We start from the raw sequence: 23,977 nt of genomic DNA, 5'->3' as shown, positions 1-23,977 counted from the left end.
AGGCAGACGACTATGACTAGTACCCAGAGTTTATCCTGACCAGGCAGAAGTCTATGACTAGTACCCAGAGTTTATCCAGACCAGGCAGAAGTCTATGACTAGTATCCAGAGTTTATCCAGACCAGGCAGAAGTCTATGACTAGTACCCAGAGTTTATCCTGACCAGGCAGACGACTATGACTAGTACCCAGAGTTTATCCTGACCAGGCAGAAGTCTATGACTAGTACCCAGAGTTTATCCAGACCAGGCAGAAGTCTATGACTAGTATCCAGAGTTTATCCTGACCAGGCAGAAGTCTATGACTAGTACCCAGAGTTTATCCTGACCAGACAGAAGACTATGACTAGTACCCAGAGTTTATCCTGACCAGGCAGAAGACTAGTACCCAGAGTTTATCCTGACCAGACAGAAGACTAGTACCCAGAGTTTATCCTGACCAGACAGAAGACTAGTACCCAGAGTTTATCCTGACCAGGCAGAAGACTAGTACCCAGAGTTTATCCTGACCAGACAGAAGACTAGTACCCAGAGTTTATCCTGACCAGACAGAAGACTATGACTAGTACCCAGAGTTTATCCTGACCAGACAGAAGTCTATGACTAGTACCCAGAGTTTATCCTGACCAGGCAGAAGACTAGTACCCAGAGTTTATCCTGACCAGACAGAAGACTAGTACCCAGAGTTTATCCTGACCAGACAGAAGACTATGACTAGTACCCAGAGTTTATCCTGACCAGACAGAAGTCTATGACTAGTACCCAGAGTTTATCCTGACCAGACAGAAGACTATGACTAGTACCCAGAGTTTATCCTGACCAGGCAGAAGACTAGTACCCAGAGTTTATCCTGACCAGACAGAAGACTAGTACCCAGAGTTTATCCTGACCAGGCAGAAGTCTATGACTAGTACCCAGAGTTTATCCTGACCAGGCAGAAGACTATGACTAGTACCCAGAGTTTATCCTGACCAGGCAGAAGACTATGACTAGTACCCAGAGTTTATCCAGACCAGGCAGAAGACTAGTACCCAGAGTTTATCCTGACCAGACAGAAGACTAGTACCCAGAGTTTATCCTGACCAGGCAGAAGACTATGACTAGTACCCAGAGTTTATCCTGACCAGGCAGAAGTCTATGACTAGTACCCAGAGTTTATCCTGACCAGGCAGAAGTCTATGACTAGTATCCAGAGTTTATCCAGACCAGGCAGAAGTCTATGACTAGTACCCAGAGTTTATCCTGACCAGGCAGACGACTATGACTAGTACCCAGAGTTTATCCTGACCAGGCAGAAGTCTATGACTAGTACCCAGAGTTTATCCAGACCAGGCAGAAGTCTATGACTAGTATCCAGAGTTTATCCTGACCAGGCAGAAGTCTATGACTAGTACCCAGAGTTTATCCTGACCAGACAGAAGACTATGACTAGTACCCAGAGTTTATCCTGACCAGGCAGAAGACTAGTACCCAGAGTTTATCCTGACCAGACAGAAGACTAGTACCCAGAGTTTATCCTGACCAGACAGAAGACTAGTACCCAGAGTTTATCCTGACCAGGCAGAAGACTAGTACCCAGAGTTTATCCTGACCAGACAGAAGACTAGTACCCAGAGTTTATCCTGACCAGACAGAAGACTATGACTAGTACCCAGAGTTTATCCTGACCAGGCAGAAGACTATGACTAGTACCCAGAGTTTATCCTGACCAGACAGAAGTCTATGACTAGTACCCAGAGTTTATCCTGACCAGGCAGAAGACTAGTACCCAGAGTTTATCCTGACCAGACAGAAGACTAGTACCCAGAGTTTATCCTGACCAGACAGAAGACTAGTACCCAGAGTTTATCCTGACCAGACAGAAGTCTATGACTAGTACCCAGAGTTTATCCTGACCAGACAGAAGACTAGTACCCAGAGTTTATCCTGACCAGGCAGAAGTCTATGACTAGTACCCAGAGTTTATCCTGACCAGGCAGAAGACTATGACTAGTACCCAGAGTTTATCCTGACCAGACAGAAGACTATGACTAGTACCCAGAGTTTATCCAGACCAGGCAGAAGACTAGTACCCAGAGTTTATCCTGACCCGACAGAAGACTAGTACCCAGAGTTTATCCTGACCAGGCAGAAGACTATGACTAGTACCCAGAGTTTATCCAGACCAGGCAGAAGACTAGTACCCAGAGTTTATCCAGACCAGGCAGAAGACTAGTACCCAGAGTTTATCCTGACCAGACAGAAGACTAGTACCCAGAGTTTATCCTGACCAGGCAGAAGACTATGACTAGTACCCAGAGTTTATCCTGACCAGGCAGAAGTCTATGACTAGTACCCAGAGTTTATCCTGACCAGGCAGAAGTCTATGACTAGTACCCAGAGTTTATCCTGACCAGGCAGAAGACTATGACTAGTACCCAGAGTTTATCCTGACCAGGCAGAAGACTATGACTAGTATCCAGAGTTTATCCTGACCAGGCAGAAGTCTATGACTAGTATCCAGAGTTTATCCTGACCAGGCAGAAGTCTATGACTAGTACCCAGAGTTTATCCTGACCAGGCAGAAGTCTATGACTAGTACCCAGAGTTTATCCTGACCAGGCAGAAGACTATGACTAGTATCCAGAGTTTATCCTGACCAGGCAGAAGACTAGTACCCAGAGTTTATCCTGACCAGACAGAAGACTAGTACCCAGAGTTTATCCTGACCAGGCAGAAGACTATGACTAGTACCCAGAGTTTATCCTGACCAGACAGAAGTCTATGACTAGTACCCAGAGTTTATCCTGACCAGGCAGAAGACTATGACTAGTACCCAGAGTTTATCCTGACCAGGCAGAAGACTATGACTAGTACCCAGAGTTTATCCTGACCAGGCAGAAGTCTATGACTAGTACCCAGAGTTTATCCTGACCAGGCAGAAGACTATGACTAGTACCCAGAGTTTATCCTGACCAGGCAGAAGACTATGACTAGTACCCAGAGTTTATCCTGACCAGGCAGAAGTCTATGACTAGTACCCAGAGTTTATCCTGACCAGGCAGAAGTCTATGACTAGTACCCAGAGTTTATCCTGACCAGGCAGAAGACTATGACTAGTACCCAGAGTTTATCCTGACCAGACAGAAGTCTATGACTACTACCCAGAGTTTATCCAGACCAGACAGAAGTCTATGACTAGTACCCAGAGTTTATCCTGACCAGGCAGAAGTCTATGACTAGTACCCAGAGTTTATCCTGACCAGGCAGAAGTCTATGACTAGTACCCAGAGTTTATCCTGACCAGACAGAAGTCTATGACTAGTACCCAGAGTTTATCCTGACCAGGCAGAAGTCTATGACTAGTACCCAGAGTTTATCCTGACCAGGCAGAAGTCTATGACTAGTACCCAGAGTTTATCCTGACCAGGCAGAAGACTAGTACCCAGAGTTTATCCTGACCAACCAGAAGTCTATGACTAGTACCCAGAGTTTATCCTGACCAACCAGAAGTCTATGACTAGTACCCAGAGTTTATCCTGACCAGGCAGATGACTAGTACCCAGAGTTTATCCTGACCAGGCAGAAGTCTATGACTAGTACCCAGAGTTTATCCTGACCAGGCAGAAGTCTATGACTAGTACCCAGAGTTTATCCTGACCAGGCAGAAGACTAGTACCCAGAGTTTATCCTGACCAACCAGAAGTCTATGACTAGTACCCAGAGTTTATCCTGACCAACCAGAAGTCTATGACTAGTACCCAGAGTTTATCCTGACCAGGCAGATGACTAGTACCCAGAGTTTATCCTGACCAGACAGAAGTCTATGACTAGTAGCCAGAGTTTATCCTGACCAGGCAGAAGTCTATGACTAGTACCCAGAGTTTATCCTGACCAGGCAGAAGTCTATGACTAGTACCCAGAGTTTATCCTGACCAGGCAGAAGACTAGTACCCAGAGTTTATCCAGACCAGGCAGAAGACTAGTACCCAGAGTTTATCCAGACCAGGCAGAACTCTAGTACCCAGAGTTTATCCTGACCAGATGATGATGACTTCATGAAGACAGTTCCTGTCCTGCAGGTGAAAGGTTACTGTTTCCCTGGGGAACACCCGTGCGGAGAGGACCAGGGCTGTTACTCTGAGCGCCAGCGCTGTGACGGGTACTGGCACTGCCCTACGGGGCGCGACGAGGAGGACTGCCCGGTCTGCCAGGAGGGCGAGTACCCCTGTGAGGGGGGCAGCGGGGCCTGCTACCCTGCCTCGGAAAGATGTAACAACCAGAAGAAGGTATCAATCAATCAATCAATCAATCAATCAATACTTCTACACCTGCACCTACACCTGCTTCTACACGTGCTTCTACACCTGCATTGCTTGCTGTTTGGGGGTTTTAGGCTGGGTTTCTGTACAGCACTTTGAGATATCAGCTGATGTACGAAGGGCTATATAAATACATTTGATTTGATTTGATTTACTTTATTGTCCTATTGTACAATTCTGATTAAAAAATCATTGTGCTAAAATCCTGGGTCTAGGAGAGAGACCCTTGAATTGAACACATTCTAGTTACGGTCTATTTTCTGTGTATGTTTCTAATGATCGTTGTGTCGAAACAGGCAAGCTTTTTAATACATCTAATCGAATTATTATTTAATAACGGTGAAATGCTTAGTGACGGCCCTTTACTCAATAAAGATCAAGATTAAAATAAATTCAAATGAAATAGTGACATAAGGAATTAATATAAAAGAGCGCAGGGAATTGAAAATAATCTATTTAGTTGCTTAATTCTTCTGTTTTTGGAAGACAACCCAGATACGTTATTGTGTTATCTTTGATGTAGACCTTCTGACAATTCCTATTGGCTACAGAGCCTTCAGAAAGTAGTCACACCCCTTGACTTAGTCACACCCCTTGACTTAGTCACACCCCTTGACTTAGTCACACCCCTTGACTTAGTCACACCCCTTGACTTAGTCACACCCCTTGACTTAGTCACACCCCTTGACTTAGTCACACCCCTTGACTTAGTCACACCCCTTGACTTAGTCACACCCCTTGACTTAGTCACACCCCTTGACTTAGTCACACCCCTTGACTTAGTCACACCCCTTGACTTAGTCACACCCCTTGACTTTTTCCCGTCTGAATTTAAAATGGATTCAATTTAGATTTTGTCTTTACTGGCCTACCCACAATACTCCATGATGTCAAAGTGGAATTATGTTTTTCTAAATGTTTACAAAAATGTATAAAAAATTAAAAGCTGGAATGTCTTGAGTCAATAAGTATTCAACCCCTTTGTTTTGGCCTAAATAAGTTCAGGAGTAAAAATGTGCTTTAACAAGTCACATAATAAAGTCTGTCTGTAATAATAGTGTTTAAAATGATTTATGAACGACTACCTTATCTCTGTACCCCACACGTACAATTATCTGTAAGGTCCCTCAGTTTGAGCTGTGAATTACAAACACTGATTCAACCACAAAGACCAGGGAGGTTTTCCAACGCCTCGCAAAGAAGGGCACCTATTGGTAGATGGGTAAACATGTAAAAAATACATTGACTATCCCTTTAAAGTTGGTGAAGTTATTAATTACACTCTGGGTGGTGGATCAATACAACCAATCACTATAAAGATAGTCAAGTAGCCGGAGAGGAAGGAATTTTTTAAATTTATTTTTATTTATTATTTATTGAACCTTTTATAGGACAAGTCAGTTAAGAATAAATTCTTATTTATAATGACGGCCTACCAAAAGGCAGAATGCCTCATGCGGGGACGGGGGCTGGGATTAAAAATAAAAATAAATTAAATAAAAATATAGGACAAAACACACATATACGACAAGAGAGACATCACAACACTACATAAAGAGAGACCTAAGACAACAACATAGCATGGCAGCAACACATGACAACACAGCATGGTAGCAACACAGCATGGTAGCAACACAGCATGGCAGCAATACAGCATGGTAGCAACACAGCATGGCAGCAACACAACATGGTAGCAACACAACATGGTAGCAACACAGCATGGTAGCAACACAACATGGTAGCAACACAGCATGGTAGCAACACAGCATGGTAGCAACACTGCATGGTAGCAACACAGCATGGTAGCCAGCATGGTAGCAACACAGCATGGTAGCCAGCATGGTAGCAACACTGCATGGTAGCAACACAGCATGGTAGCAACACAGCATGGTAGCAACACAACATGGTAGCAACACAACATGGCAGCAACACATGACAACACCGCATGGTAGCAACACAGCATGGTAGCAACACCGCATGGTAGCAACACAGCATATTAGCAACACAGCATGGCAGCAACACAGCATGGTAGCAACACAGCATGGTAGCAACACAGCCTGGTAGCACACTGAGGAAGACAACATACTGATCAATATAATATACACACTGAGGAAGACAACATGCTGATCAATATAATATACACACTGAGGAAGACAACATACTGATCAATATAATATACACACTGAGGAAGACAACATACTGATCAATATAATATAATATACACACTGAGGAAGACAACATACTGATCAATATAATATAATATACACACTGAGGAAGACAACATGCTGATCAATATAATATAATATACACACTGAGGAAGACAACATGCTGATCAATATAATATAATATACACACTGAGGAAGACAACATGCTGATCAATATAATATAATATACACACTGAGGAAGACAACATACTGATCAATATAATATACACACTGAGGAAGACAACATACTGATCAATATAATATAATATACACACTGAGGAAGACAACATACTGATCAATATAATATAATATACACACTGAGGAAGACAACATACTGATCAAGATAATATAATATACACACTGAGGAAGACAACATACTGATCAATATAATATAATATACACACTGAGGAAGACAACATACTGATCAATATAATATAATATACACACTGAGGAAGACAACATGCTGATCAATATAATATAATATACACACTGAGGAAGACAACATACTGATCAATATAATATACACACTGAGGAAGACAACATACTGATCAATATAATATAATATACACACTGAGGAAGACAACATACTGATCAATATAATATACACACTGAGGAAGACAACATGCTGATCAATATAATATAATATACACACTGAGGAAGACAACATACTGATCAATATAATATAATATACACACTGAGGAAGACAACATACTGATCAATATAATATAATATACACACTGAGGAAGACAACATGCTGATCAAAATAATATAATATACACACTGAGGAAGACAACATGCTGATCAATATAATATAATATACACACAGAGGAAGACAACATACTGATCAATATAATATACACACTGAGGAAGACAACATACTGATCAATATAATATAATATACACACTGAGGAAGACAACATGCTGATCAATATAATATAATATACACACTGAGGAAGACAACATACTGATCAATATAATATAATATACACACTGAGGAAGACAACATGCTGATCAATATAATATACACACTGAGGAAGACAACATACTGATCAATATAATATAATATACACACTGAGGAAGACAACATGCTGATCAATATAATATAATATACACACTGAGGAAGACACCATGCTGATCAATATAATATACACACTGAGGAAGACAACATACTGATCAATATAATATAATATACACACTGAGGAAGACAACATGCTGATCAATATAATATAATATACACACTGAGGAAGACAACATACTGATCAATATAATATAATATACACACTGAGGAAGACAACATACTGATCAATATAATATACACACTGAGGAAGACAAAATACTGATCAATATAATATAATATACACACTGAGGAAGACAACATGCTGATCAATATAATATAATATACACACTGAGGAAGACAACATGCTGATCAATATAATATAATATACACACTGAGGAAGACAACATACTGATCAATATAATATAATATACACACTGAGGAAGACAACATGCTGATCAATATAATATAATATACACACTGAGGAAGACAACATGCTGATCAATATAATATAATATACACACTGAGGAAGACAACATACTGATCAATATAATATACACACTGAGGAAGACAACATACTGATCAATATAATATAATATACACACTGAGGAAGACAACATACTGATCAATGTAATATAATATACACACTGAGGAAGACAACTTGCTGATCAATATAATATAATATACACACTGAGGAAGACAACATACTGATCAATATAATATACACACTGAGGAAGACAACATACTGATCAATATAATATAATATACACACTGAGGAAGACAACATACTGATCAATATAATATACACACTGAGGAAGACAACATGCTGATCAATATAATATAATATACACACTGAGGAAGACAAAATACTGATCAATATAATATAATATACACACTGAGGAAGACAACATACTGATCAATATAATATAATATACACACTGAGGAAGACAACATACTGATCAATATAATATACACACTGAGGAAGACAACATGCTGATCAATATAATATAATATACACACTGAGGAAGACAACATACTGATCAATATAATATAATATAATATACACACTGAGGAAGACAACATGCTGATCAATATAATATAATATACACACTGAGGAAGACAACATACTGATCAATATAATATAATATACACACTGAGGAAGACAACATACTGATCAATATAATATAATATACACACTGAGGAAGACAACATACTGATCAATATAATATAATATACACACTGAGGAAGACAACATGCTGATCAATATAATATAATATACACACTGAGGAAGACAACATACTGATCAATATAATATAATATACACACTGAGGAAGACAACATACTGATCAATATAATATAATATACACACTGAGGAAGACAACATACTGATCAATATAATATAATATACACACTGAGGAAGACAACATACTGATCAATATAATATAATATACACACTGAGGAAGACAACATGCTGATCAATATAATATAATATACACACTGAGGAAGACAACATGCTGATCAATATAATATAATATACACACTGAGGAAGACAACATGCTGATCAATATAATATAATATACACGCTGAGGAAGACAACATACTGATCAATATAATATACACACTGAGGAAGACAACATGCTGATCAATATAATATAATATACACACTGAGGAAGACAACATGCTGATCAATATAATATAATATACACACTGAGGAAGACAACATGCTGATATTTTTCCATTGTTGGACCACAGTGGAAATGTTTCTACTATGTTTTGGTTGTAAATATACAGCAGTATCTCTCATCCATTCACCCGTTAATCCGTTCACCCGTTCACCCGTTCACCCGTTCATCCGTTCCATTTGGTTGTAAATATACATCAGTATCTCTCATTCGTTCACCCGTTCACCCGTTCACCCGTTCCTCCGTTCCTCCGTTCCAGTGCCCAGATGGTTCTGATGAGAAGAACTGTTTTGCCTGCCAGCCGGGTAACTTCCACTGTGGCACCAACCTGTGTATCTTCGAGACGTGGCGCTGCGACGGCCAGGAGGACTGTCTGGACGGGAGTGACGAGAGGGACTGTTTGGGAGCTGTACCCAGGAAGGTACAGAAAAAACAGCATTTGATGGGTGCTTTACATTTGTCCTATTTAACAAATGTGCATATTATACACGTGTGTTTCTTGCATATCCCAACGCCCCCTGACACCCTTAGAGAGTGGGGTCAAGGCCGGGGTCTAACCCTCAGAGAGTGGGGTCACGGCCAGGGTCTATCCCATCTCCCCCTGACACCCTCAGAGAGTGGGGTCAAGGCCAGGGTCTATCCCATCTCCCCCTGACACCCTCAGAGAGTGGGGTCACGGCCAGGGTCTATCCCATCTCCCCCAGACACCCTCAGAGAGTGGGGTCACAGCCAGGGTCTATCCCATCTCCCCCTGACACCCTCAGAGAGTGGGGTCAAGGCCAGGGTCTATCCCATCTCCCCCTGACACCCTCAGAGAGTGGGGTCACGGCCAGGGTCTATCCCATCTCCCCCTGACACCCTCAGAGAGTGGGGTCACGGCCAGGGCCTATCCCATCTCCCCCTGACACCCTCAGAGAGTGGGGTCAAGGCCAGGGTCTATCCCATCTCCCCCTGACACCCTCAGAGAGTGGGGTCACGGCCAGGGTCTATCCCATCTCCCCCTGACACCCTCAGAGAGTGGGGTCACGGCCAGGGTCTATCCCATCTCCCCCTGACACCCTCAGAGAGTGGGGTCAAGGCCAGGGTCTATCCCATCTCCCCCTGACACCCTCAGAGAGTGGGGTCACGGCCAGGGTCTATCCCATCTCCCCCTGACACCCTCAGAGAGTGGGGTCACGGCCAGGGTCTATCCCATCTCCCCCTGACACCCTCAGAGAGTGGGGTCAAGGCCAGGGTCTATCCCATCTCCCCCTGACACCCTCAGAGAGTGGGGTCACGGCCAGGGTCTATCCCATCTCCCCCTGACACCCTCAGAGAGTGGGGTCACGGCCAGGGCCTATCCCATCTCCCCCTGACACCCTCAGAGAGTGGGGTCAAGGCCAGGGTCTATCCCATCTCCCCCTGACACCCTCAGAGAGTGGGGTCACGGCCAGGGTCTATCCCATCTCCCCCTGACACCCTCAGAGAGTGGGGTCACGGCCAGGGTCTATCCCATCTCCCCCTGACACCCTCAGAGAGTGGGGTCAAGGCCAGGGTCTATCCCATCTCCCCCTGACACCCTCAGAGAGTGGGGTCACGGCCAGGGTCTATCCCATCTCCCCCTGACACCCTCGGAGAGTGGGGTCAAGGCCAGGGTCTATCCCATCTCCCCCTGAGAAACCCTCAGAGAGTGGGGTCAAAGCCAGGGTCTATCCCATCTCCCCCTGACACCCTCAGAGAGTGGGGTCAAGGCCAGGGTCTATCCCATCTCCCCCTGAGACCCTCAGAGAGTGGGGTCACGGCCAGGGTCTATCCCATCTCCCCCTGACACCCTCAGAGAGTGGGGTCACGGCCAGGGTCTATCCCATCTCCTCCTGACACCCTCAGAGAGTGGGGTCACGGACAGGGTCTATCCCATCTCCCCCTGACACCCTCAGAGAGTGGGGTCACGGCCAGGGTCTATCCCATCTCCCCCTGACACCCTCGGAGAGTGGGGTCAAGGCCAGGGTCTATCCCATCTCCCCCTGAGAAACCCTCAGAGAGTGGGGTCGAAGCCAGGGTCTATTTCATCTCCCCCTGACACCCTCAGAGAGTGGGGTCACAGCCAGGGTCTATCCCATCTCCCCCTGACACCCTCAGAGAGTGGGGTCACGGCCAGGGTCTATCCCATCTCCCCCTGACACCCTCAGAGAGTGGGGTCACGGCCAGGGTCTATCCCATCTCCTCCTGACACCCTCAGAGAGTGGGGTCACGGCCAGGGTCTATCCCATCTCCCCCTGACACCCTCAGAGAGTGGGGTCACGGACAGGGTCTATCCCATCTCCCCCTGACACCCTCAGAGAGTGGGGTCACGGCCAGGGTCTATCCCATCTCCCCCTGACACCCTCAGAGAGTGGGGTCACGGCCAGGGTCTATCCCATCTCCCCCTGAGACCCTCAGAGAGTGGGGTCACGGCCAGGGTCTATCCCATCTCCCCCTGAGACCCTCAGAGAGTGGGGTCACGGCCAGGGTCTATCCCATCTCCCCCTGAGACCCTCAGAGAGTGGGGTCACGGCCAGGGTCTATCCCATCTCCCCCTGACACCCTCAGAGAGTGGGGTCAAGGCCAGGGTCTATCCCATCTCCCCCTGAGACCCTCAGAGAGTGGGGTCACGGCCAGGGTCTATCCCATCTCCCCCTGACACCCTCAGAGAGTGGGGTCAAGGCCAGGGTCTATCCCATCTCCCCCTGACACCCTCAGAGAGTGGGGTCAAGGCCAGGGTCTATCCCATCTCCCCCTGAGACCCTCAGAGAGTGGGGTCACAGCCAGGGTCTATCCCATCTCCCCCTGAGACCCTCGGAGAGTGGGGTCACAGCCAGGGTCTATCCCATCTCCCCCTGACACCCTCAGAGAGTGGGGTCAAGGCCAGGGTCTATCCCATCTCCCCCTGACACCCTCAGAGAGTGGGGTCAAGGCCAGGGTCTATCCCATCTCCCCCTGAGACCCTCAGAGAGTGGGGTCACAGCCAGGGTCTATCCCATCTCCCCCTGAGACCCTCGGAGAGTGGGGTCACAGCCAGGGTCTATCCCATCTCCCCCTGACACCCTCGGAGAGTGGGGTCACAGCCAGGGTCTATCCCATCTCCCCCTGAGACCCTCGGAGAGTGGGGTCACAGCCAGGGTCTATCCCATCTCCCCCTGACACCCTCGGAGAGTGGGGTCACAGCCAGGGTCTATCCCATCTCCCCCTGAGACCCTCGGAGAGTGGGGTCACAGCCAGGGTCTATCCCATCTCCCCCTGACACCCTCAGAGAGTGGGGTCACAGCCAGGGTCTATCCCATCTCCCCCTGACACCCTCAGAGAGTGGGGTCACAGCCAGGGTCTATTCCATCTCCCCCTGACACCCTCAGAGAGTGGGGTCACAGCCAGGGTCTATCCCATCTCCCCCTGACACCCTCAGAGAGTGGGGTCACGGCCAGGGTCTATCCCATCTCCCCCTGACACCCTCAGAGAGTGGGGTCACGGCCAGGGTCTATCCCATCTCCCCCTGAGACCCTCGGAGAGTGGGGTCACAGCCAGGGTCTATCCCATCTCCCCCTGACACCCTCAGAGAGTGGGGTCACAGCCAGGGTCTATCCCATCTCCCCCTGACACCCTCAGAGAGTGGGGTCACAGCCAGGGTCTATCCCATCTCCCCCTGACTCCCTCGGAGAGTGGGGTCACGGCCAGGGTCTATCCCATCTCCCCCTGAGACCCTCGGAGAGTGGGGTCACAGCCAGGGTCTATCCCATCTCCCCCTGACACCCTCAGAGAGTGGGGTCACAGCCAGGGTCTATCCCATCTCCCCCTGACTCCCTCGGAGAGTGGGGTCACAGCCAGGGTCTATCCCATCTCCCCCTGACTCCCTCGGAGAGTGGGGTCACAGCCAGGGTCTATCCCATCTCCCCCTGACACCCTCAGAGAGTGGGGTCACAGCCAGGGTCTATCCCATCTCCCCCTGACACCCTCAGAGAGTGGGGTCACAGCCAGGGTCTATCCCATCTCCCCCTGACACCCTCAGAGAGTGGGGTCACGGCCAGGGTCTATCCCATCTCCCCCTGACACCCTCAGAGAGTGGGGTCACGGCCAGGGTCTATCCCATCTCCCCCTGAGACCCTTCGGAGAGTGGGGTCACAGCCAGGGTCTATCCAATCTCCCCCTGACACCCTCAGAGAGTGGGGTCACAGCCAGGGTCTATCCCATCTCCCCCTGACTCCCTCGGAGAGTGGGGTCACAGCCAGGGTCTATCCCATCTCCCCCTGACTCCCTCGGAGAGTGGGGTCACAGCCAGGGTCTATCCCATCTCCCCCTGACACCCTCAGAGAGTGGGGTCACAGCCAGGGTCTATCCCATCTCCCCCTGACACCCTCAGAGAGTGGGGTCACAGCCAGGGTCTATCCCATCTCCCCCTGACACCCTCAGAGAGTGGGGTCAAGGCCAGGGTCTATCCCATCTCCCCCTGACACCCTCAGAGAGTGGGGTCACGGCCAGGGTCTATCCCATCTCCCCCTGAGACCCTCGGAGAGTGGGGTCACAGCCAGGGTCTATCCCATCTCCCCCTGACACCCTCAGAGAGTGGGGTCACAGCCAGGGTCTATCCCATCTCCCCCTGACACCCTCAGAGAGTGGGGTCACAGCCAGGGTCTATCCCATCTCCCCCTGAGACCCTCAGAGAGTGGGGTCAAGGCCAGGGTCTATCCCATCTCCCCCTGACACCCTCGGAGAGTGGGGTCACAGCCAGGGTCTATCCCATCTCCCCCTGACACCCTCGGAGAGTGGGGTCACGGCCAGGGTCTATCCCATCTCCCCCTGACACCCTCAGAGAGTGGGGTCACGGCCAGGGTCTATCCCATCTCCCCCTGAGACCCTCGGAGAGTGGGGTCACAGCCAGGGTCTATCCCATCTCCCCCTGACACCCTCAGAGAGTGGGGTCACAGCCAGGGTCTATCCCATCTCCCCCTGACACCCTCAGAGAGTGGGGTCACAGCCAGGGTCTATCCCATCTCCCCCTGAGACCCTCAGAGAGTGGGGTCAAGGCCAGGGTCTATCCCATCTCCCCCTGACACCCTCGGAGAGTGGGGTCACAGCCAGGGTCTATCCCATCTCCCCCTGACACCCTCGGAGAGTGGGGTCACAGCCAGGGTCTATCCCATCTCCCCCTGACACCCTCGGAGAGTGGGGTCAAGGCCAGGGTCTATCCCATCTCCCCCTGACACCCTCAGAGAGTGGGGTCACGGCCAGGGTCTATCCCATCTCCCCCTGACACCCTCAGAGAGTGGGGTCAAGGCCAGGGTCTATCCCATCTCCCCCTGACACCCTCAGAGAGTGGGGTCACGGCCAGGGTCTATCCCATCTCCCCCTGACACCCTCAGAGAGTGGGGTCACGGCCAGGGTCTATCCCATCTCCCCCTGACACCCTCAGAGAGTGGGGTCACAGCCAGGGTCTATCCCATCTCCCCCTGACACCCTCGGAGAGTGGGGTCACGGCCAGGGTCTATCCCCTCTCCCCCTGAGACCCTCAGAGAGTGGGGTCACGGCCAGGGTCTATCCCATCTCCCCCTGAGACCCTCAGAGAGTGGGGTCACGGCCAGGGTCTATCTCATCTCCCCCTGACACCCTCAGAGAGTGGGGTCAAGGCCAGGGTCTATCCCATCTCCCCCTGACACCCTCAGAGAGTGGGGTCACGGCCAGGGTCTATCCCATCTCCCCCTGAGACCCTCAGAGAGTGGGGTCACGGCCAGGATCACCATTGTCCAGTGCCCCTGAAGCAATTAGGGTTAAGTGCTTTGCTCAAGGGCAGATGTTTCACCTTGTCGGCTTCGGGATTCAAACTAGCGACCTTTCGGTTACTCTAACCGCTGGGCTACCTGCCACCTGGCTACCAATCTGCATTCAAATCTTTTTTTGTAGTGTGTTGTATAATGTGTTTTATGATGTATTTTATTACTAGTAGTAGTATGTTGTATAATGTGTTTTATGATGTATTTTATTACTAGTAGTAGTATGTTTATAATGTGTTGTATAATGTGTTGTATTACTAGTAGTAGTATGTATATAATGCGTATTATTAATAGTAGTAGTATGTTGTATAATGTGTTGTATTACTAGTAGTAGTATGTTGTATAATGTATTGTATTACTAGTAGTAGTATGTTATAATGTATTGTATAATGTATTGTATTACTAGTAGTAGTATGTTATAATGTGTTGTATTACTAGTAGTAGTATGTATATAATGTGTTGTATTACTAGTAGTAGTATGTGTATAATGTGTTGTATTACTAGTAGTAGTATGTTTATAATGTGTTGTATTACTAGTAGTAGTATGTTGTATAATGTGTTGTATTACTAGTAGTAGTATGTTATAATGTGTTGTATTACTAGTAGTAGTATGTATATAATGTGTTGTATTACTAGTAGTAGTATGTGTATAATGTGTTGTATTACTAGTAGTAGTATGTTATAATGTGTTGTATTACTAGTAGTAGTATGTATATAATGTGTTGTATTACTAGTAGTAGTATGTGTATAATGTGTTGTATTACTAGTAGTAGTATGTGTATAATGTGTTGTATTACTAGTAGTAGTATGTTGTATAATGTGTATTATTACTAGTAGTAGTATGTTTTATGATGTATTTTATGACAGGAATGCCTGTGTTGTTTCAAGGTGATCACTGCTGCTCTGATTGGCTCTCTGGTCTGTGGCCTCCTCCTTGTCATCGCGCTGGGCTGTGCCTTCAAACTCTACTCCCTCCGGACAAGAGAGTACAGGTAGGATGATTTCATCTGTCTCTGGCTGTCCCTCCCTCCCTCCCTCCCTCCCTCCCTCCCTCCCTCCCTCCCTCCCTCCCTCCCTCCCTCCCTCCCTCCCTCCCTCCCTCCCTCCCTCCCCCTCCTCCCCCATCCCCCTCCTTCCCTCCCTCCCTCCTCTCTCTCTGATTGGATTTTGAGTTCATTAGCTCCCCCCTTGTTTGTAAATCCGCCCGGTTCCCAGCCACTAATTATTCATACCACTAAGTGAGAGAGAGAGAGAGAGAAAGAGAGAGAGAGAGAGGGAACAAACAGCTTTAATCTGACCCCTGCTATGAAGAACGAGCGCCGCGGCTAGCCCATTACTGCTGGGTGGTTAGCCGCTACGCTCAGCTCCCATTTCCCGCGGGTGGGCTGTTAGCATGGCGGCTCAGTTAGCGCTATGCTACTCTGCTGGTGCTATGCTGGTGCCCTACTAATCCAGACACCATGTAAGTCCCTTCAACTCCTCTCAGCTCTGTGTGTGTAAGCTGATCAGGCTTGGCCTGCTCCTGCAGTGTGGAACTGTAGAGAGGAGAGAGAGAGATACAGAGAGAGAGAGAGAGAGAGAGAGACAGAGAGAGAGAGAGAGATACAGAGAGAGGGAGAGAGAGAGAGAGGGTTGGAGAAAGAGAGGGAGAGAGATGGAGTGAGGAAGGGATAAAGAGATAGAAGAGAAAGACAGAGAAGGGAGATGGTTAGTGAGAGAGAGCAAGAGAGAGAGATACAGAGAGAGAGAACAGAGAGAGAGAGACAGATGGGGAGAGAGAGAGGAGAGAGAGACAGAAAGAGAGAGATAGATGGGGAGAGAGAGATACAGATACAGAGAGAGGAGAGATGAGAGAGAGAGAGAGAGAGAGAGAGAGAGAGAGAGAGAGAGAGAGAGAGAGAGAGGGAGAGAGAGAGAGAGAGAGAGAGAGAGAGAGAGAGGAGAGAGAGAAAAGAGAGAGAGAGAGGAGAGAGAGATACAGAAAGAGAGAGATAGATGGGGAGAGAGAGAGAGAGGAGAGAGAGATACAGAGATACAGAGAGAGAGAGAGAGATAGATGGGGAGAGAGAGAGAGAGAGAGAGAGAGACAGAAAGAGAGAGATAGATGGGGAGAGAGAGATACAGATACAGAGAGAGGAGAGAGAGAGAGAGAGAGAGAGAGAGAGAGAGAGAGAGAGAGAGAGAGAGAGAGAGAGAGAGAGAGAGAGAGAGAGAGAGAGAGGTGGAAGAAGGGAGAGAGAGAGATGAATAGAAGTGGTGTATAATTAGCAGTAGGAGTTAGTAGCTGCTGTGGTTAACTGTCTCTGGCTCTGCAGTCTGACCTGTCATGACTCACTATGTTGATCTGTCCTACTGATGTGGGAGAGAAAAGGTCAACCAGTGAAGAACAAACACCATTGTAAATACAACCCATATTTATGCTTATTTATTTTACCTTGTGTACTTTAACCATTTGTACATCGTTACAACACTGTATATATATAATATGACATTTGTAATGTCTTTATTCTTTTGGAACTTCTGTATGTGTAATGTTTACTGTTCATTTTTATTGTTTATCTCACTTTTGTATATTATTATTACCTCACTTGCTTTGGCAATGTTAACACATGTTTCCCATGCCAATAAAGCCCCTTGAATTGAATTTAATTTAATTTAATTGATAGAGAGATACAGTGAGAGAGAGAGAGATTGCGAGGAGCACAAATACTAATTCCATCTAGACACCGTTGCCCTAGAGCACACAACAACTATACACACCTCGGCCTAAACATCAACGCCACAGGTAACTTCCACAAACCTGTGAATGATCTGAGAGACAAGACAAGAAGGGCCTTCTATGCCATCAAAAGGAACATAAAATGTGACATACCAATTACGATCTGGATCAAAAATACTTGAATCAGTTATAGAACCCATTGCCCTTTATGGTTGTGAGGTCTGGGGTCCGCTCACCAACCAAGAATTCACAAAATGGGACAAACACCAAATTGAGACTCTGCATGAAGAATTCTGCAAAAATATCCTCCACCTACAAGGACACGATTCCCAAACCTTCCATAACAAAGCCATCACCTACAGAGAGATGAACCTGGAGAAGAGTCCCCTAAGCAAGCTGGTCCTGGGGCTCTGTTCACAAACACAAACAGACGCCACAAAGCCCCAGGACAGCAACACAATTAGACACCATCAAATCATGAGAAGAAAAAAATATAATTACTTGACACATTGGAAAGAATTAACAAAAAAAACAGAGCAAACTAGAATGCTATTTGGCCCTAAACAGAGAGTACACAGTGGCAGAATACCTGACCACTGTGACTGACCCAAACTTAAGGAAAGCTTTGACTATGTACAGACTCAGTGAGCATAGCCTTGCTATTGAGAAAGGCCGCCGTAGGCAGACCTGGCTCTCAAGAGAAGACAGGCTATGTGCACACTGCCCACAAAATGAGGTGGAAACTGAGCTGCACTTCCTAAACTCCTGCCCAATGTATGACCATATTAGAGAGACATATTTCCCTCAGATTACACAGATCCACAAAGAATTCGAAAACAAATCCAATTTTGATAAACTCCCATATCTACTGGGTGAAATTCCACAGTGTGCCATCACAGCAGCAAGATTTGTGACCTGTTGCCACAAGAAAAGGGCAACCAGTGAAGAACAAACACCATTGTAAATACAACCCATATTTATGTTTATTTATTTTAACTTGTGTGCTTTAACCATTTGTACGTTGTTACAACACTGCATATATATAATATGACATTTGTAATGTCTTTATTGTTTTGAAACTTCTGTATGTGTAATGTTTACTGTTCATTTTTATTGTTTATTTGACTTTTGTATATTATCTACCTCACTTGCTTTGGCAATGTTAACACATGTTTCCCATGCCAATAAAGCCCCTTGAATTGAATTGAATTGAATTGAGAGACAGAGAGACAGACAGAGAGACTGAGGGAGGAGAGAGAGAGAGAGACAGAGAGAGAGAGAGAGAGAGAGAGAGAGAGGGACTGAGGGAGGAGAGAGAGAGAGAGAGAGAGAGAGAGAGAGAGAGAGAGAGAGAGAGAGAGAGAGAGAGTGAGAGTGAGAGTGAGAGTGAGAGAGAGAGAGAGAGAGAGAGAGAGAGAGAGAGAGAGAAAGAGACAGACAGACAGACAGACAGAGAGAGAGGGACTGAGGGAGGAGAGAGAGAGAGAGAGGCAGACAGAGGGACAGAGAGAGAAAGACAGAGGGACAGACAGATGGACAGAGGGACAGACAGATGGACAGAGAGAGAAACAGAGGGACAGACAGAGGGACAGAGAGAAACAGACAGAGGGACAGACAGAGGGACAGACAGATGGACAGAGAGAGAAACAGACAGAGGGACAGAGGGAGAAACAGACAGAGGGACAGAGAGAGAAACAGACAGAGGGACAGAGGGACAGAGAGAGAAACAGACAGAGAGAAAGACAGAGGGACAGACAGATGGACAGAGAGAGAAACAGACAGAGGGAAAGACAGAGGGACAGACAGATGGACAGAGAGAGAAACAGACAGAGGGACAGAGGGACAGACAGAGAAACAGAGAGAAACTGAGCTGCACTTCCTAACCTCCTGCCAAATAAATGTATGACCATACTAGAGACACATATTTCCCTCAGATTACACAGACCCACAAAGAATTAGAAAACAAACCCGATTTTGATAAACTCCCATATCTACTGGGTGAAATACCACAGTGTGCCATCACAGCAGCAAGATTTGTGACCTGTTGCCACAAGAAAAGGTCAACCAGTGAAGAACAAACACCATTGTAAATACAACCCATATTTATGTTGATTTATTTTCCCTTTGAACTTTAACTATTTGTACATTGTTACAACACTGTATATAGACATAATATGACATTTAAAATGTCTTTATTCTTTGGAACTTCTATGAGTGTAATATTTACTATACATTTGTATTGTTTATTTAACTTTTATTTATTATCTACTTCACTTGCTTTGGCAATGTTAACTCTATTCTCTATTCTCTGCTAATTATACACCACTTCTATTTTTCTCTCTCTCTCTCTCTCTCTCTCTCTCTCTCTCTCTCTCTCTCTCTCTCTCTCTCTCTCTCTCTCTCTCTCTCTCTCTCTCTCTCTCTCTCTCTCTGTCTCTCTCTCTCTGTCTCTCTCTCTCTCTCTGTCTCTCTCTCTCTGTCTCTCTCTCTCTGTCTCTCTCTCTCTGTCTCTCTCTTTCTCTCAGAGCGTTTGAGACCCAGATGACCCGTCTGGAGGCGGAGTTTGTTCAGAGGGAGGCTCCGCCCTCCTATGGTCAGCTGATCGCCCAGGGCCTCATCCCCCCGGTGGAGGACTTCCCTGTGTACAACCCCACTCAGGTAACTTCTGGTTTGACTGCTACAGTCTCCGTATTACGATACATTACAACCCGTCTAAATGTGTCTGTCGCTACAGGAAGGTCTGACACTGACAATATTACAACCGCACTCTGATAACAATCATTGTTACAGTCTGTAACCACGGAGATGATTCAATGTACATTTGTCACTAAAGCAGTGAAGTACTATTCAGAGATCGTTATTCTACTTACAACAGAGTCTCTGACAGGAAGATGTAAAGTGGTACGTTTAGACAGATCGTTATTCTATTTTACAACAGAGTCTCTGACAGGAAGATGTAAAGTGGTACGTTTAGACAGATCGTTATTCTATTTTACAACAGAGTCTCTGACATGAGATGTAAAGTGGTACGTTTAGACAGATCGTTATTCTATTTTACAACAGAGTCTCTGACATGAGATGTAAAGTGGTACGTTTAGACAGATCGTTATTCTATTTTACAACAGAGTCTCTGACATGAGATGTAAAGTGGTACGTTTAGACAGATCGTTATTCTATTTTACAACAGAGTCTCTGACATGAGATGTAAAGTGGTACGTTTAGACAGATCGTTATTCTATTTTACAACAGAGTCTCTGACATGAGATGTAAAGTGGTACGTTTAGACAGATGTTACCTGTCCTCTGTTGCTAGTTTAGTGGCGGGTTGAGATGACTGAACGTAAAGCTGTCTCCTTCTGGTCACTGATCTCTGACCTGTTGTAATACCCAGACAGACCATAATGAAATGTCTGAGGCCCGGTCTCCCAGCCTGGTCACTGATCTCTGACCTGTTGTTACACCCGGACAGACCATAATGAAATGTCTGAGGCCCGGTCTCCCAGCCTGGTCACTGATCTCTGACCTGTTGTAATACCCAGACAGACCATAATGTAATGTCTGAGGCCCGGTCTCCCAGCCTGGTCACTGATCTCTGACCTGTTGTAATACCCGGACAGACCATAATGAAATGTCTGAGGCCCGGTCTCCCAGCCTAATCACTGATCTCTGACCTGTTGTAATACCCAGACAGACCATAATGAAATGTCTGAGGCCCGGTCTCCCAGCCTGGTCACTGATCTCTGACCTGTTGTAATACCCAGACAGACCATAATGAAATGTCTGAGGCCCGGTCTCCCAGCCTGGTCACTGATCTCTGACCTGTTGTAATACCCAGACAGACCATAATGAAATGTCTGAGGCCCGGTCTCCCAGCCTGCGTCCAAAATGAGAGACACACAAACACACAGAGACACACACAGAGATAGAGACACAGCGAGAGACACACAGAGACACACAGGGACACTCAGAGATAGAGACACAGAAATGGACACAGAAATGGACACAGAGATGGACACAGAGATAGACACAGAGATGGACACAGAGATAGACACAGAAATGGACACAGAAATGGACACAGAGATGGACACAGAGATATAGACACAGAGATAGACACAGAGATGGACACAGAGATGGACACAGAGATGGACACAGAGATGGACACAGAGATAGACACAGAGATGGACACCGGGATGGACACAGAGATGGACACAGAGATGGACACAGAGATATAGACAGAGATAGACACAGAGATATAGACAGAGATGGACACAGAGATATAGACAGAGATGGACACAGAGATATAGACAGAGATAGACACAGAGATGGACACAGAGATAGACACAGAGATGGACACAGAGATGGACACAGAAATGGACACAGAGATAGACACAGAGATAGACACAGAAATGGACACAGAGATTGACACAGAGATATAGACAGAGATAGACACAGAGATATAGACAGAGATGGACACAGAGATAGACTCAGAGACAGAGAAACACAGAGATTGAGACACAGAGTGTGGCTCAGCAGTGGCCTCCATTACCCAGACAGACTCCTTTACCCAGACAGACTCCATTACCCAGACAGACTCCATTACCCAGACAGACTCCATTACCCAGACAGACTCCATTACCCAGACAGACTCCATTACCCAGACAGACTCCATTACTCAGACAGACTCCATTACCCAGACAGACTCCATTACCCAGACAGACTCCATTACCCAGACAGACTCCTTTACCCAGACAGACTCCATTACCCAGACAGACTCCTTTACCCAGACAGACTCCATTACCCAGACAGACTCCATTACCCAGACAGACTCCTTTACCCAGACAGACTCCATTACCCAGACAGACTCCATTACCCAGACAGACTCCTTTACCCAGACAGACTCCATTACCCAGACAGACTCCATTACCCAGACAGACTCCTTTACCCAGACAGACTCCTTTACCCAGACAGACTCCATTAACCAGACAGACTCCGTTAACCAGACAGACTCCATTACCCAGACAGACTCCTTTACCCAGACAGACTCCTTTACCCAGACAGACTCCATTACCCAGACAGACTCCTTTACCCAGACAGACTCCATTACCCAGACAGACTCCATTACCCATACAGACTCCATTACCCAGACAGACTCCATTACCCAGACAGACTCCATTACCCAGACAGACTCCATTACCCAGACAGACTCCATTACCCAGACAGACTCCTTTACCCAGACAGACTCCATTACCCAGACAGACTCCATTACCCAGACAGACTCCATTACCCAGACAGACTCCATTACCCAGACAGACTCCATTACCCAGACAGACTCCTTTACCCAGACAGACTCCATTACCCAGACAGACTCCATTACCCAGACAGACTCCTTTACCCAGACAGACTCCATTACCCAGACAGACTCCATTACCCAGACAGACTACTTTACCCAGACAGACTCCATTACCCAGCCAGACTCCCTTACCCAGACAGACTCCATTACCCAGACAGACTCCATTACCCAGACAGACTTCATTACCCAGACAGACTCCTTTACCCAGACAGACTCCATTACCCAGACAGACTCCTTTACCCAGACAGACTCCATTACCCAGACATACTCCATTACCCAGACAGACTCCATTACCCAGACAGACAGACTCCATTACCCAGACAGACTCCATTACCCAGACAGACTCCATTACCCAGACAGACTCCTTTACCCAGACATACTCCATTACCCAGACAGACTCCATTACACAGACAGACTCCATTACCCAGACAGACTCCATTACCCAGACAGACTCCTTTACCCAGACATACTCCATTACCCAGACAGACTCCATTACCTCTCTCTCTGTCTTCCTCCGTAATAGTTTCTAAATGTGGGTTTTCATCTGTGTCTGTCTGGGGGGGTCGTAATAGTGTCTAAATGTGGGTTTTCATCTGTGTCTGTCTGGGGGGGGTCGTAATAGTGTCTAAATGTGGGTTTTCATCTGTGTCTGTCTGGGGGGGGGGGTCGTAATAGTGTCTAAATGTGGGTTTTCATCTGTGTCAGGATTTCAGAAGATGAGGAGCATTAGTGAAGAGAGACTTCCACATGACTTGGTGCTGGGAGAAAGTCATGGTTATAGAATCAGGCTGACGTCCGTAGGACTTAGTGTGTGTCAGGACACCAGTATATACTATTAAACCCTTTATATCCTGTTAGTGTGTGTCAGGACACCAGCATATACTATTAAACCC

The 23,977-nt window shown here is 46.6% G+C and overlaps 1 protein-coding gene across 2 annotated transcripts in view; it reads left to right on the top strand.

Moving 5' to 3' along the window:
- The window catches only part of lrp3 (low density lipoprotein receptor-related protein 3), a 74,779-nt gene that overhangs the window by 41,845 nt on the left and 8,957 nt on the right, over positions 1-23,977 (top strand). For both annotated transcript variants that reach the window (XM_071400394.1, XM_071400395.1), the window contains 4 exons: positions 4,060-4,266; positions 9,499-9,660; positions 15,905-16,008; positions 20,261-20,393. In XM_071400394.1, the coding sequence (XP_071256495.1) occupies positions 4,060-4,266; positions 9,499-9,660; positions 15,905-16,008; positions 20,261-20,393 (606 nt within the window). The remainder of the gene's footprint in view (positions 1-4,059; positions 4,267-9,498; positions 9,661-15,904; positions 16,009-20,260; positions 20,394-23,977) is intronic.

The sequence above is a fragment of the Salvelinus alpinus genome, chromosome 5, assembly GCF_045679555.1.
Source record: "Salvelinus alpinus chromosome 5, SLU_Salpinus.1, whole genome shotgun sequence".
NCBI classification, from domain to species: Eukaryota; Metazoa; Chordata; class Actinopteri; order Salmoniformes; family Salmonidae; genus Salvelinus; species Salvelinus alpinus.
The sequence above is the reverse complement of the archived record's forward strand: the minus strand, read 5'-3'. Positions and strand labels throughout refer to the sequence as shown.